This window comes from Castor canadensis, chromosome 11 (assembly GCF_047511655.1).
Source record: "Castor canadensis chromosome 11, mCasCan1.hap1v2, whole genome shotgun sequence".
NCBI lineage: Eukaryota > Metazoa > Chordata > Mammalia > Rodentia > Castoridae > Castor > Castor canadensis.
The window spans coordinates 69464669-69481836 of record NC_133396.1 but is presented as its reverse complement, the minus strand read 5'-3'; the positions used below and the strand labels follow the sequence as shown (position 1 = coordinate 69481836).

General features: G+C 41.8%; 1 protein-coding gene across 3 annotated transcripts in view; it reads left to right on the top strand.

The window, feature by feature from the left end:
• The first annotated feature begins 532 nt into the window (after positions 1-532).
• Positions 533-17168, top strand: part of Fmn2 (formin 2) — a 338855-nt gene continuing 322219 nt past the window's right edge. Inside the window, exon 1 of one of the 3 annotated variants that reach the window (XM_074047221.1) lies at positions 533-2260. In XM_074047221.1, the coding sequence (XP_073903322.1) occupies positions 751-2260 (1510 nt within the window). In that variant the 5' untranslated portion in view covers positions 533-750. The remainder of the gene's footprint in view (positions 2261-17168) is intronic. The other 2 variants (XM_074047222.1, XM_074047224.1) reach the window with 2 other exon arrangements.

Below are 17168 nucleotides of genomic sequence, written 5' to 3'. Positions count from 1 at the left end.
CGAGCCATGTAGAAGCAGGAAGACTGAAGGGGAATGTTGTGTAAGTGGCTGTGATACCATGGTGTGCATAACTGGAACTGGGCTTCAGTTTGTCCTCATACAAAATTTTCTTTTCTGTTTCTGTTTTGTTTTTTCCTCAAACCACTGCAGGTTCTCAGCACTTTGAAGTTTCCTGTACATCTTCCAATTGACAAGTTCTTGGGGAGGGGCAACACGAGGTGAAAATTAATGTACGGGAGCTAGCAGGGTATGGTAGATCCTACCTGTAATCTCAGCACTTGTGAGGCTGAAGCAGGAGGATCACAAGTTCGAGCCCAGCCTGAATTACATAGCACAATACTGCGTACAAAAAGAAGAAGGAAAGAAAGAAAGAAGAAAGAGAAAACGATCACCTCCAAAGAATGAGAGAACGTTTTTCGCGCCAGGTTCAGGGAGGAGCCGGGGCACGGAGGGGGCGGCGTGGGCGGGGAGCCAGGCGTGGGCTGTGTCCTGTGCAGCCATTGGTGGGGAGTGCGCGCTGCAATGTGCGTGAGGAGCCCGCGGGCCACAGCTACAGGGACGGCAGCCGGGAGAGCCGCCGCGCATTCTGCGAAGCTGCGGCAGATGTGAGCGGGGCCGCTGGGCGCTCTCGGCCTGCGCTCCCCGCGGCGGGCCCTGCTGCCTGATTCGTGCGGGAGGCTCTCCTGGCCCTGGCCGGGGCCGACATGGCCTGAGGACCCGAGGGCGGCGGCGCAGCAGCCGGATTGCAGCATGGGGAACCAGGATGGGAAGCTGAAGAGAAGCGCAGGTGATGCCTCCCACGAAGGTGGCGGCGGAGGCGCCGAGGATGCTGTGGGGCCCAGGGATGCGGAAGCCACAAAGAAGGGGAGCACGAGCAAGAAGGCGCTGGGCAAGCACGGCAAGGGGGGAGGGGGTGGCGGCGGGGAGCCGGGCAAGAAGAAGAGCAAGTCTGATTCCAGAGCCTCGGTGTTTTCCAACCTGCGGATCAGGAAGAACCTGAGCAAGGGGAAGGGTGCCGGCGACTCCCGGGAGGATGTGCTGGACTCTCAGGCCCTGCAGACCGGGGAGCTGGACAGCGCGCACTCTCTGGTCACCAAGACCCCGGACCTCAGCCTCTCGGCGGAGGAGACGGGTCTGTCGGATACCGAGTGTGCGGACCCTTTTGAGGTCACCCGTCCGGGTGCTCCTAGGCCTGCCGAGGTCCAGGCGGTTGTGGAGGATTTGGAAACTGCGGCCGGCGCTCAGGATGGACAAAGGACCAGTTCCGGCTCGGACACGGACATCTACAGCTTCCATTCGGCCACGGAGCAAGAAGATTTGCTCTCCGACATCCAGCAGGCAATTCGCCTGCAGCACCAGCAGCAGCAGCTGCTCCCCGACTCGGAGGAGAGTGCAGCGCCCTCCACTGCCGCTTTCCCCGAACCCGGGGCCTTCCTGGGCCTGGAACGGCTCCTGCTGGGACCGAGTAGCGGGGCTGCGGGGGCCCCGGGCGGTATGGACACCGAGCAGACCCTGGCCGCGCTCTCCGACTTGCCCGAGAGCCTGACCGCCGAGCCGCCGGTGCCCGAGCCCCCACCGTCCCCCGGAGGCCTCCCCGCCTCCCCAGACCCCCAGTCCGCAGTCGCAGACTCGCCCTTGTCCACAGCCTTCGCGTCTGCGGAGGAGGCTGGGCCGGTAGAGGCCACGGCAGGGGCCCGCGTGCAAGGGGCCGGGGACACGGATGAGGAGGAGGGAGAGGAGGATGCTTTTGAGGATGCGCCCAGAGGCTCTCCCGGGGAGGAATGGGACCCGGAGGAGCGGACGCGAGGGCCCGGAGTCCCCGCACCCGCCTCCCTGCCCAGCAGCCCTGCGCCCAGCCCTCGCTGCTTCAAGCCCTACCCGCTCGTCGCTCCCTGTTACATCAAGACCACCACCCGGCAGCTCAGCTCGCCCAATCACTCCCCGTCTCAGTCCCCCAGCCAGAGCCCCAGGATCAAGAGGCGGCTGGAGTCCTCCCTGAGCCGGGGGCCCAGAACCGCCTCGGCCTCGGTCGCAGCCCAGGCTAGGAAGCAGGGGGCGGAGGGCAGCCTCGCTGGCGGCCTGAGCCGCTCAGCTGACTGGACCGAGGAGCTGGGCGTCCGCGCGCCTGGGGCTGGAGGCTCTGCGCACCTGCTGGGGCGCGGGGCGACCGAGGGCAAAAGCGGTGGCGGGTCCCCGGCGCTGGCAGCCAAGGTGTCTGGGGCGCCAGCAACTGCAGATGGCTTCCAGAACGTGTTTACAGGTGAGCGCGCCTATTCGCGCACTTGCAGGTAGCAGGTCGCCTGCCAATCATGGCCTTCCCCGGCCAGCCACTTGCCTTCTGTAAAGGCCCTGGCCTGCTAGGACTGGGTCTGTTTGCCTTCAAGCTCATTCCCTCAGTAAGTCCTGGTGTTGGACATACTTTTTGTTTTTCTTACAGGGTGATAAAGGGAACAATTTAGTTGTGCCTGTCCTAAGTCATTTCAAGAAAGGGCTGCTCTGCTGGTTTCCCCAAAATATTTGCTCTCCGTTGTCACAGGGTCACCACGGAGGCTGACTCCTTATGTGCCTTGTTAGTGGAACCATCTTTCTTTTTCCTTCCTTATCCCCACAGCATTAAAAGAACAAAATTGTTCGTGGTACTTCTCGAGGTGTTGAAAGTTGCTGATATTGGAAGCACAAATCATTTACTCCAGTACATTCTAAAGGTGATCTCTGACTGCTCTCATGTATACATATACATAGATGTATATGCATACACACATACGGACATGTGAGAGTACATGTGTGGATATGTATGATATGTGGTTTCTATCTTGCAGCGTTCTGGGTGGGAGTGCTTTGCGAAGTTAAGTCGTCACTCCTGTTTGCTAATCCAAGCAAATCTGGTATATACTGTGAACAAATGGATAAATAATAGAATATTAGGGTTAATATCATTGGGTCTCATGATCCAGTGTGCCCAGGCTGTAACGCGGAAGTGTGAAGGTGAGAAGACCAAAAGCACTGTGGTCAAATGAGGCCTCCTTAGTGTTGGTACAGACTTGGGTAGGAGCTACATGAAGCACAGCCTGAGTGAGTTCATTGTGGTAAATGTCAAGTGCAAGAGGAGTTTGTCCTTTATTGTAGGCTCACAGGTCCCAAGGCCTCACTTTTAAGAGCTCCCTGGTAGTGTCTGTTTCTCATCATCTTAGCACCTACTCTTCATTATTGAATGAGCTAGAGTTAAGAATCCAATGAATGGAAAAAATACAAACATTTATGCTAGTGCCGGTAGGTTTGTGATAAATATTTGAATAATTACAAAATTCAAAACAATTTTAAAATCTTATGTTCTGTTTTAGTAATCTTATGTTCTGTTTTAGTAAATAGGTCTGTAGTAAATAGGTATGGTGACACCTATAATTTCAGCACTTGGGAGTCTGAGGCAGCAAGGCGGAGAGTTGGAGGCCAGCCTGGGCTACATACTTAGTGAGACTTTGTCTTAAACTCCCCTTCCCCCAAAAAAGTAATCTATACAAGTTATTTTGATGAATGTTCTCAAAGAGGACAGCTACTCATTAGTTAGTTAAATGCTGTGAATGGTAGCTGCTTTTATTGAGTACATTTTCATTTTCATCTGTTATTTTGCTTTTCCAGTATCTTAAAAGTAGTTTCTTCTAGTCACTGTACAGGCTGTTTTTTCACTCCCCTTTCTCCCTTTTTGTTATAGTATACATTCACCTAAAAAGAATCTTTATAGTCTTTAACTCCCTAGACAAATTATTTTTTAAAAATGTAAAATGTGCAAACTTTGGAGACCATTTTTGATAGTGGAGGATTGAAAAGTTCTTCAGTTAATTTTTGTGAATGTATTTTATTTTTTTGCTGTGCTGAGATCAAACCTGGGGCCTTGCACATGCTAGGCAAATCCAATTTTTGTTGATTTAATGTTGGTGAGAAATCATGTATTTTTTTTATCTTTTTCTTTATATAGTTTCCTAAAATGAAAATGATTCATCACAATTAAAATTATCAGTGGTTAATGTTAATGATTGCTATTCCTAGTAGCAAAGACTTTAGCACTTGTGTCACTCATTTAGCATATCATATGCGTGTGCGTGTGTGTGTGCGTGTGCGTGTGTCCGTGCATGTGCGTGTGTGTGCGTGTGTGTGTACTGGACAGCCACATTGTGCCAGACTTACTATTTTTTTCCCCAGTGCTGGGAATGGAAACCATCCCATGCTAGGCAAACACTTTACCACTGAGTAACATCCCAAGCTCCACCAATAGATAGTTAAACCACGGTTCTGCCTTTCCAAGTTTTACTAAGTGAAGAGAAGACATTAATATGTACACTACAGGGTGTGACTCTGTAGCTCAGTGGTAGAGCTCTTGCCCAGCATGTGCAAGCCTCTTGGTTCCTCCCCAGCAGAGAAAAAAAAGTAAGATTGCACAGGAATCTATCTATCTATCTATCTATCTATCTATCTATCCATCCATCTATCCATCCATCCATCTTCTATCTATCATGTATCTATCCATCCATGTATCTTCTATCTAATCTATCTATCCATCCATACATCCATCTAGCCATCATCTGTCATCTATCTGGAGATCTGCAGACCAGTACCCTGGGAAGATAAAGGATACAGCAGCTTATTTCCTCAGCAGGGGGTAAAGGAAGAAGACTTGTTAGAGGAGGAGGATTGAGCATAGTCTTGAAAGAGCTTAGGGCCCTAAGTAGGTTGAAGTTTTGTTTTAAAACAAAAGGTGTTCTTCGTACTTTCACATCATTTTAATTTGGTAGTATTTTTAAATTTGGCATTTGGGACTCTAAAAAGAGCCCTGGTCAAGTAGCACCTGGGTTTTGTTGAGCCCTCCAGGCATATTTTTTTTTTTTTGATTGTACAAAGTTAGTCCTTTTTATATATGAGCATCAACTTCTGTATATTTATTATCATTCACTCAGTGTTGTTCAGAAAAAGTAATCTGTAGGTTGAACTTAACCTTGTGATTGGTGGAAAATGGAGTCAGAGGTGAAATAACTTCCCCAAGGTCACAGTGTGATTCATTCAGAGGCAGAGCTAGAAATAGAAGCTGAGTCTACTGATTCACATCCTAGTGTTTGGGTGTTCAGCACTGTAACACAACACACAGAGCAAAAGGTGTTCTTTAAAATGTTATAAGATCTAGGTCTTTACTGATGAGATCTTCTAGTTTCTATTGATAACAAGATACATTCCTTTAATGGTTGAAAGTCTGGCCTTCCCTTGGGCTGCATGAAAAGTAATTTTTAGCCAGAGGGAATCAGATCTTGTTGAGGCAACTGTCATGGAGACTGTGGAACAGGGTTGAAGGCTGACAAGGCCCTTTCTCAGCTGCTGACTCTTTTCTTGTCATCTGCTACCACATTTGAATCCTTTCCATCTTCTGCTGTATTATGGGTGTCTTGGAAATCACCATGGGATTGGGGAGCTTCAGCATTGTCCTTAGGGACATTGTTTTTGGCCTTGGTTTTGCAGGTTTTGGATTAAGTCATTGCCAGCCAACTTTGAAGCTGTTGGTCGTGGTATCTATAGGCTTCCAAGAACATCATTTATTTTTAACCATAGGATAGAGGTTCACACTTTTTACTGCCTTCCAAATGTAGGGAGAAAATGCAAATGAAAAAGGACTGCCATGGCACACATTTATGTCTCTTTGGTAGATAGAAAAACATTTAGCAATAAGGGACACAAAAACATTTCTTAGTGTTATGTCTGAAGAAATGGATCATGTCTTGTATTACTCCATTTAAGAATTTCATAGTTAATTTATTTGAAATACATCTTTTTCAATATTTAGTAGAAAAAAAATTTAAGAGGTTCCTGTCTCCCCACTCCCCATGTTGGGGATTAAATCCAGGGTCTTTTCTATGCTAAACACTTACTCTACATGTGAGCTATGCTCCCAGCCTGGTAAAAGAGGTTTCAGTTAATTAAAGTTTAGTCATCTAATATATTAAATTCGTGATGTTAAATTATGTTTTAGTAAGAATCTTTCCAATGTCAAACAAACACATGGAATAAAAGTTTAACCTGTTTTAAAGGTCTTAAAGCACATCGCGTTACTTCTGTGTGTCCTTAGTGTGCCCTCAACAGCCATGTCAGAGTGCAACCTGCTGCTGCTGGGTTTTTATGTCTATGCAGTTTCTTGTCTGTCTTCTTGCTGTCACTTATTCTTGGAAATACCTTTAATTATTGGCTTGAAAAGTCTATTACATAATTATCTCTAATCCTTGTAATAGTCTGGAAATATAGCTGGTTATCCTTATCTTTCCTAAGAGCAAACTAAGGCTCAGACAAGTGAAGCAACTTGCATAGGGCAGTAGGCTAATGAGGGGCCCACCTTGGATATGGCCTTAAAACCAGATCTGTGGTTAGTGTGTACGAGAGAAAATCAAGTGAGCACTGAGCTTCTGGAGGACTGCTAATTAACTAAGAGCTTGGACTTTAGAACTTGGAATCCACACTCATTTTGGCCTTCTAAAGGTTATCTTGCTTTCTCATGGGTGGAGTAGGACCGGCTGTAAGAGTACACACTTTCTCAGGTGGCTTGTTAAATTGTTACATGAAAAATTTAAAGTCTGAACAGTCTGATTCCCAAAGGTAGCACCTGACAGAGTACAGATGTTCAGTTAATGTGCAATAAATAAAGATCAGAGTTGTCCCTGATAAGTACAGTGTGTAACAATAAAAGGAAAGGGGGTATTGGGATGCTATCCTTGTCCTAAATACTGCACTACTGGCTTCCATATCTCAGCCTGAACTTGGACTGTGAGCATTGCTGTTAAGTCATTTTAGTTTGGTCTGAAACATCTTTTCTCCTGGTTTCTTTAAGAGTCTTGGATGGAAATCAAATATCCCATAATCTCAGTAATGGGTTTAATGACTACTTTATGGGCTGAGGATTGGCCTAGTTTTAAGTGCATTCAAACGTTTGGATATAAGCTGTGCATACTTGAAACCGCCTTCAGAGGTTTGCCTTCAGATCCTATTAAAAAGTTGCTGAAAATATGTTGGATGATGATATCAATAGTTATTTTAACTACTATTCTGTTAGGTGTATTTGCATTCTGACTTTGCTGTTTAGCTAAGTGACTTTAGTAATTCTTCCTCATATCTATGAAGGTTCAGAGCAATTTTTTATTAACAGTGTTAAGATTTAATGAAATTATGCATATAAAGCCCCTACTATTGTGCCTGGCACATAGGCGTGTAATTGGTGCCTTACCTGGTTTGTTTTCTTAGTCTTTTGTTCAAAGGAATCAGAGCAAAATTTATTAAAAGGGCTAGAGGCATTGCTCAGGCAGTACAGTACCTGCCCTCCAAGTGTGAAGTCCTGAATTCAACCCCAGTACATCCAAAAAGAAGTGAGGGTATGTGTGTGTGTGGGGGGGTAGCCAAACGACTTTGAAATTGTGTGCAAAACCTTCATGGGCTGTAAGTTGACTAGATATTACTAATTGAAAATTATTGTTTCTAGCCATCAGGGTTTTTTTTTTTGACAATTACTATTTTATGCGTGATGTGTTCTTTTTCTTTCGTCATTTTCTAAGATTGTAAACATTTTTGTCACTTTATTGGATATTCTGGTTTTCTGGGCCTTTGGAAAAGGAAAGCATATGATAGGGTGGGGCTGTGAGATGGGGGAGGGTGCTGTTTCCTAAAGGCGGGGTAGGGAAGCGGAGACAGCAGCTGACAGTCTCAGTGTTTATGTTCTGCACAGCATCTGGCCACAACCACTTGACTTTGCAGCCTTTCCCTCCCATGATTCCCCTCATAAACTCTACTTTCTAAAGTAGTATCTACTTAATGTTATGAGTATGAGCTTCATTTTCCAGGCTTTGTGTCTTTGTCTTGCAGTGTTACCCCTTGGAGCACAGTTTGTCTCGATTTAGCATCTGAAGAGGGCTGTCTGAGTTTCCCTTTCTTCTTTGTGCCTTTTCTGTCTAGATCGCCCTGGTTGTCCTCTCACTGTCTACATCATCTTGTATGTGCTTCTTTGGTTTAGTGATTATTTCAGTCTTCTTGCCTTGCACGCTTGCCAGATCCCATGCATCAATCATGCACCCTCAGTCATTCCATTCACAGTCCCTGCTCTGTGTCTTGCTGTGTGCCAGTCAGTGTCATTAACACTTGACTATACTGAGGTGTCAATGAATACTTGTTCACAAATTTTTGGTGGGGGATGTTAAAGGCAAGTTGGGGTATTCAGGCTTCCTATTGGCTGAACTATAGTTTAATTTCAGCTTGAATATTCTTAACCTCTTTGGGCAATTGAAGTTAAATATGTTCATTGAGGTATGATTGAATCAGTCGTGAAGCTAGAATGATATTTAGCAGAATTGTATTGAGAAAACACCATCTACTTTTGCTTTGAGAAGTTAATTTTAAAATAGTAATGATAATACAATACTTCTGAGCTCTGAATATGATTTTTTTTTTGGTGCTAGGGCTCAATGCCAATACCTTGCATATGCTAAGCAGACATTCTCCACTGAGCTACATCTCTAGCATCAAATGTAACTTTTATTGGCACTGAAAAAAGAGGTAAAGGGAATTGGGAAAGTTCTATTTGTCTATTCATTCTTACTTTTTTTTGATAAGTAGTAATGAAATTTAGCATTAAGGGACCGTTAGGAAGAAACAAATAAGTATTGCCTATGATTTAATGGTTTTGGAGATAATAAATATATGGGAAATACAACTTTTAATCAATTTGGAATGTAGTTAATGCAAGGTCATTATAACATCAAAGCTCTAAGATCAGATAACAGTTATTGCATGTTGTAAGGAAATGCCAACCACACTAGAATTATCCTTTTGACATCTTCTCCACTGTGGGTGAGAAAGAGGAAAAATTGGTGTCCTCCTCCTTCACCAGATGTGCTTATAATTGCTGATTGAGTAGGAACCTTCCCGCTCCTCTTTTGTGATCCAAAGCAGCCTACCATGGGCCTACCTGAAAGCTCTATTATTCATTATGCTAGAGCTGTGATGGGCTAAGACAGTTCTCTTATTTTCAGGAAGAATAAAATAATATCTTGGGAAAAACCAAGCCTTTCTTGTGTTATAAAGTTATGCTTAAAAATGTTTAGACTATCCAGTTGGATTTCTTTTTATACATCAGGCAGAAGGGTTCTTTGTTGTAGGACTTGGTGATCCAGTGTCCAGGTATGGGAAATAATTTTGTGTCATTTAAATGGCTGCTTCAGGTATCTGGGAGGGAAGAGAATGTTTATCAGCAAGACACTGTACCACTGTGACAAGAGTTCAGCTGACAACTCTTACAGTCTGTTTGTCTGTTTTCCTTTTCTGTTTTGTCTTTTTTTGGTTGTGGAGAACCCAGGGATTCCTGCCTGCTAGGCAAACATTATCACTGAGCCACACCCCCATCCCTCTTATCTCTTCTTAATATTCAACTGTCTAGGATCACTAAAGTGAAAGTTGAAAGTAGGAGGCTGAGGTTGTGGCTCAGTGATAGAATGATTGCCTAGCATGCACAAGACCTTGGGTTAGATCTCCAGCACCAAAACAACAAAAGTAAAAACAAAGGAGCCTGTCTTTCTGAGACATCACAATCCTGTGACTACAGAAGTTCCAGCAGGCACCTTTTCTGTTTACCACTGGTATCCTGAGTATGTATAACTCAGGATAGAGAAAACTGAGAAAAATCCTTATCCTGGAGGATCCACTTACATCATGAACTAACATTGCTTTGGGATCCATATGGTAGTGAGAACAATGATGTTTTGACATTGATAGCTTTGATCAAATTCTCAGTCATGCTAAAGGAGACTTGGAATGGTTGGGCTGCACCCAATCTGAATATAAGACCCTGTATTTTGAGCATGTATGGTGGGTGATCCTATTTTATAAAAATATATGAAAAAGAAAGCTGTGCTGTAGAATGTATGACCCAAAGACAGACCACATGGAATCTTTCTAATATGAACACAAGATATACTGAACACTTTTAGCAATGTAAGTCATCTCCTATTTTTTGAATGGTTTATAGGCTTTCCGTTTTTCTTTATAGTTTAAACTGGTCAATAAGAGCAGTGCTATTAAATCTTTTACTTCAGTCTACTTTAGCATATTGGGTTTTGTAATATTTTCAGTTTCCCCTACTATTATAAATGCTTATTCAAATAATTTTTATGAGTCTGTGTTAGTCCATGTAGAAGTTTGCATTGACATTAAAACTTTTTGTAGAGACTAGAAAGATAAAAGGTAAAAAACTCCTAAAGTTTTTTTTAAAGATTTAAAAAAAAAGTTTTATGTCCTTAAATTAGTGCAGCTTGCTTAAACCTATTGCAAAGCAAAAGTAATGGAATAGAAGTATTGTAGGATCCCAAATAAATGCTGTGGAGAGTTATAAGCAAAGAGTTTCTTCATTGTTAAGATATAAATTTTCTCTCTTAAAAGCATAATGAAAGAAATGGGATAACAATAGGGACAATCTTTTGCAACTCATTTAAAACCCGTTTACTTGTAGATAATTGGCCCCCCTTTTGCCTGTAGACCAATACTTGTCTGTTTGGAAAAATTAAGTTATATGAACTCTCTGTGGGAGATATTACATTTACAGTTACCAAGATGTTCTGTAAGCCAATTATATCTCACTGTCCTTGCAGTGCTATTTCGGTTAAATGCCTTTGAGAGTGTAAAATGTTTGAGTGTATCCTGGCAGTTTGTTTCAGGATATAGGATTGGATATGCCTCTGTTCTATTTTCAGAAGAATACAGAGGAGTATTGACTCTGTTAGACCAGTATTTTGAGGTAGGTGTACAAGGTAGAAAAGAACCCTCACGATTTAGATGGAGACTTGTGTGATTGGACTGAAAATGTGAATTAAGTGAAAAAATGATCCAGAAGCCTTTGATTTATGACTTGGATTGTTTTTCTAAGGACCCTATTTGACTTTAAATTCACAGATAGTCTTCACTATCCTCTGATTTGAGACAATAAAGGCAGGGTATGTGGCTTAGGGTACACCCTTAAGGTGAGGTCCCAGTTTTTTTTGTAGATATACTTTTTTTTTTTTTTTTTTTTTTTTACCAGCTTCAGTTACAACAGACTGCGAGGTCTGGATTGCTAGTTCCAATCTCCTTTGGGAACTGAACATCTCCCACTGAGATACCACAGGTCTAGGGGACTCACTGTGTCTAAAACTCCACTTCTTTTTCTCTACCCTGGTTAAACACCCTTTCCTGGGTCTCCTAATCCTGATTAGGACATTGCTGCCCAGCCTTGCTAGGTTCCTGTTCCTTGATCCCTCCATCCTTCTCACACTTCACACCCAATTAATCTCTCCACTGAAAATACCTCTTTCAATATTGAAATGTTTTCAAAATTTTTTCAATTTTGTTCCCGTTGCCTCTACCCTGCCTAGTTCAGATTCCTGTCACCAGCCTCCTCAGCATTCTTCTGCCCACAATCTGGCTTCTCCACAAGGCAAGAAAATAAACTAAAATACACATTTGGGGGCTGAGGGTATAGCTCAGTGTTACGCATGTGTTTAGCATTTGTGAGGCCCTGGGTTTGCTCTCCAGGGCCAAAAAGTAAAGCAAGACAAAACAAAAACACTTTTGAACAGGCTAGTTCCAGTTTAGAAACAATTCAGTGATCCCATTTTATTCCAAGGCTAAAGTTTAAATTCATATATTTTAAATACACTAATTCATACAATGTGTTTTACATTGTTATATTGTTAAGAAGAAAAACCTTAGACAAATTTAACAGAATTTGAACAGAAAAAATACTCACAAACCAGGTAGCACCGAGGACAAAAAGCAGTTCAGAGAATTACGCTCAATAACCTGTGGGCAGGGAATATTTACAGCAAGAAAACAGAAGTGACATACAGAAATGGTTTGACTGGTTATAGTTCTGTGCTTGCCTTATTTGGACATATTTTGGCAGTTTTCATCCTGTGACTGGCTTACTCAGCGGCTATGATTGGCCACAACTTTTATTACAAGAATACCTCTCAAGTTAGGCTATAGTGTGTTTGCATATTAAATGAGGTTGTAGTTCCCTACATATGGAAGCAATTTAGGAATACTATAATAATATGCAAATAACTGTGTCATAGTAAATGTTACAGCATTGTGTACATAGTTTAATATATATCAGTGCTTAATATTCTGCAGTTTTGTTCCTTCATTGCTTTACTAATCCTTACCCTTTCCTAAATGCTCTAGTCATTCTTCAGATATCTTATTTTACCTTTGGTAGTTTTAGGTATAATTGACACTATTTTTAGGGGAAAAATCCAGTGAGTCATATTTCTCCTTTCATAACAAATTCCTATCATTAGTCCATATGAAGCTCTTCATTTTGTCCTTCTTGTATCTTCTGTATTTTTGTTTCCCATTCTTATACCCTTTGTGCACATGCAGAACTGCTTTTATGTGTTTGGTATCCTTGAAATTTTTTATATGTATTTTTCTAAAGTATGTAGTATTTCTGTGTGTGTTTGGTTGTAAACCTCATTTATTTTAAAAAGTTCAATTGTCTTTGGAAAAACAAATCTACAAACTTTTCTTGGTGAATTTCTGTCTAGCTTATTGTTTCTGACTGTTGTATATTCCAGATGGTGAGTTTGGCCGGGTTGAAGGGCACCAGGGGGCACTATTCACCTTTTGTTATAGGTGTTTAATGTCCCCCTAGAGTTGGGAAAGGTGGTGGCTCTGGGGCATTCCCTAGATTTTATTTAAACATCTGCACAGTGAAAACCATCTAGACTCTCTTACTTTTCTGGCCACTGCGGAAAACTCTCTGGAGACTATTCCTGTATAAGACCTGTGTGAGAATTTCTCTGGCATGTACATTAAGGAGTGAGATTACTCAGTTATATAATGAAGGCTCATTTAACTTATTTAGGTACTGTCATATCAACTTCCAGAATGCCTCATTCACTGTACACAATGTTAGTACAGGAAATTGCCACTACTTAATTTTCACTAGTCATTTATCTGATGACTAATGCCTTTGAGAAAACCTTTCATAGTTTTAGCTATTTTGGTTTACCCTTCTGCAAATTGCCTGTTCCTATCCTTTTACATTTTTCTGTAGGGCTACCTGATTTTTTTTCCTATTCACAGGGGTTCCTAGTATATTCTAGTTGTTATTCTATTCCCAATGTGAAGGGTATAATAGATCATCATAAAGCCTCCTTGTGGATTCTTTCCTAATGTTAGAGGTCAAGGATCTAAAAGTGACAGTTTTTCAGAGTCTCTTGCAAGCAGGTTGTGTTTCAGATTTTCAATTCGATGGTTTTTTGCCAGATTTGGAAGGCCTAAGACTGACTCTGTTGTTTTTACTTGTGAGCACATCCACGGACCTCTGATTCTTCTGGGGCAGTATTAGTAGGGGTTTATGGGACATGATGTGTCCAGGCAGCTAATGTGACTCCTAGCAGGATAGTACAATTCTGGGGCTGGTAGCAGAGATAGCACCCAGCAGTGGGCATCCTCCTTCTGATTTAGAGCCAGCCTGGGATTTAAAAAAAAAAAAAATCAGTTAAATTTCAAGTTTTTTTTTTCTTTCTTCCCCTTTTATTAGTGTGTATTAATTGTACAAAATAGTACATTCTGTTATGTTCATGCATGCATATGATATATGCATGATTTCATTCACCATCACCACACTACCTTCTTATCCACCTTATCCTTCCCAGATAGTCCCCCTTCCACTTTTACTTTCATGTCCTTTCTTCTTTCTAGATTCCACCTATGAGAGAAAACGCTCAGTGTTGTCTTTCTGAGTCTGGCTTATTTCCTTTAACATGATGATCTGCAGTTACATCCATGTTCCTACAAATGACATAATATCTTTCATTCTTTTTAAACGGCTGTATAAGACTACACTGCCTATACACAGTAAACTCACCATATTTGTAGATCTATTATGCACTGTGAAAAAACAATAAATGAAAAAAATCAAAATAAATTTGAAAAACAAAAAAATTAATTTTCCAGGCACACATTCTGCAGCTCAGTGGATGTGGAACAGCTCTCATTTAGTCCCGTGTCACTGTCAGTTGGGTTTAAATGGTTCTTTCTTCCTTTCTTCCTCCCTTCCTCCCTCCTTCCTGTCCTTTCTTCCTTTTTTTATATATAGGGTCTTGATATGTAATCTGGGCTATCCTTGAACTGTGTACCCTCCTGCCTCAGCCTCCTGCAAGCTTACAGTTGGCTCCTTCTGAAATTGCTATTTTTTTTCCACCCTTGAACCTTGATTTGCTTCATAATTTAAAACAAAACAAAGATTAAAGCCAGGCCTGGCATACACTCATACCTTTACTCCCAGCTTCTTAGGAGGTTGAGGCAGGAGGATCATTTGAACCCAGGAGTTCAAGGCCAGCCTGAGCAGAACAGCAAGAGCCCATCTCAAAAAAAAAGAAAAAATCATAATGTATCCCTAGGTGCTGAAAAGTAGTAGGTAGCTACTATCATATATGTTATATGATATTATTTGGCTATAAAGAATTTGTGGTTGTTATTTGTTTGTTTTTGTTTTGTTTTGGTGCTGGAGATTGAACCCAGGGTCTTTGTATACACTATCCCTGAGCTATAACTCCAGCCCAATTTTATTAGATTTATTATATTTCTCTGTTTATTGTTGTCATGTTCAGTCCTAGGTTAATTTAAATTCCATGGATTCTTTTTTATCTTCACCAGGAAGAAATTCCTTGATGAAATTGAAATTTAGAAGAGTTTTTAAATTTTGGGTTTTTTTTTTTTTGAGAAAGGATCTTGTTATGTGGTCCAGGCTGGCCTTGAACTCTTTGTCCTCCTGTCTTAGCCTTCCAAGTGCTGGGATTACATCCATGTACCACCAGGCCCAGCAAATTTATATAACTGTTAATAGCCTGTATTAAGTATAATTAGAGAATTCTTTGTACTTAATTAAAGTCACTTTTTGATGTGATGCATTTGCTATAATTGTGTGGGACACATTTTTTACTTCCCATTTCAGTATCTCAGTGTCAAGTAACATAGATGTGTCAAATGTGAGTCCCAGCTCACCACACACATTCGTCAGTTTCTTCAGAACCCGTATGAAGACACATAATAGGCACTGACTGCTGAGGACTCAGGTGGGAAGGCATCTTCCTGTGAGTGTCTACATCCACATGTTCTTAGGCTCAGTGAACACTGATGGCTCCAGTGGGGCAGAATTGTACCCTCCTTTGTGTCCAGACCTTTTCATGAGTCATGGTCTTCTCCACAGGTTCACTGTCCTCACATGTTGTGTTACTTGTTTTTCCAGTGGTTTGTCTGGCTCTTGGACTTACTGTTTTTTATGAGACAATATAAAATATTTTTCATTGTCTTCCTGTTACTGTAGAATCTTGATTCTGATACATTAATTTTTATTTTCTCTTAATTGGACTTCTTTTTCTATTTTTTTAATTTAGCCAGCATCAGCATCAATATGTGAGCTCTATAATATGCGATATCTATTTACTATATCAGCTTAAGCAATCATCATCAATATCTACTTATAGACTTGCTTCATCTTACTATTTCAATTGATAGGTAATATGGAATTTCAGAAGAACTTTATTAGATATGTCTGAACTGTAAGATCAGAAAAAAGTTCCACACGATGAGCTATCCATTTTAATTCTGGTTTTCTGTATTGTACAGTGGCCTGGAAGACACAGAATTTTACTTGATACCTTTTAAAGCATAGCAATTATCTTGTTAATATTTCAACCATTAAAAAATACACAAAAGGAAAACATACCAATAATATTCATAGGCTATTAAAAATAGAAGCTTAAAATAGATTATTAAAGAGCTAGGTGTGGTGACACACACCTGTAACACCAGCACTCAAAGCTGAGGAGGAAGGGCTGCAAGTCTGAGGCCAGTCTGGCTACATAGTAAGACCCTGTTTAAAAAGAGAAAGAAAATACATGCATCATTAAGTCTAGAAGGAAAAAAAATAAAACAAAAAACCCCTTTCCTGTTGTCTCCATGGGAAGGTTCCAAACAGAGTGAGATCCAGAGTCTTCTTGATTTGATCTGTGTTGTCACCACTTAGGGGCCTGTGCTCTGCATCTCTACAAGAGTGTGGCTACTGTGCAGGGAGCATGTTTTCATCATGATTGCATCCCCCTCACACCGCCCCCCCCATCCCCGGTGGGCCTGCAACATGACATATAGTGGACTCCCAAGGACTTGGTTGTATCTAGTCTTTATTGCTTCCTCCCACCCAAGATTCCACTAAGTGTGTTTAATTAAGGAAGTGTGCTCTAAACAGAGTGCTTTAAAAATGTTCCTTCTTGGGCTTTGGCCATTGTAACTAGGTTGTTAGTCCCTGCAGGGTGCAGACCACATGGTCTGTTTCTTTTATGTCTTCCTACAGAATGTTGGTCAGAGCTTTCCCAGAGTTGCTGGCTGACTCAGAAGTGGAAGGTCCCTGGAATAAAAATGAGGAGAGCAGAGTAAGTGTCCAGTTTTGGCACTGCCATTTTGCAGTCTTATGACCCTGGGCGGATTCTGGAATCCTCATTGCTCAGTCAGTTTCTTTGAAATCCTGAAAGTTTCCTATGCTCTGTAGAGACTTTGGGTTTGGTTCAGTGGTAGAGCATGTTCCTAGCATGCCTGAGGCTCTGGATTCAATCCCCCAGTACCAAAAAAATTTAAAAATCCTTTGTCTGTGTACTTCACAAAGCTGGTGACAGATCCTTTTTACGTTGTGTAATTCTAGCCACAAGAAAGATTTTCTAAGCTGATGGTGGTGACACACTCCTGTACTCCCAGCTACTCAGGAGGCTGAGGTGGAGGATTGCTTGAGGGCATGAGTTCGAGCACAGCCTGGGCAATGTAATGAGATGCCTTGTCAAAATTTTTTTCTCTACTTTTCATATCGTCACTGGTCACAGTTCCCAGTAGCACTCCAGTGCAGGGGTGAACAGTTTTAAATCTTTATTGCACAGGAGGACTGCTGCTGTTTCCATGTTTATCTAGCCCGTCAATTTTTTTTGCTTATTAATGTGAGCAGAGTATTTGTATCTAGTGGATAATTGCAAAACTGATTCCCACACATTACTTTTTATTGGTTATGATTATGCTGTGGAAGTATATGTGGGGAGAGAGAGAGAATTTGTACAGAAGTGATTGGAGAG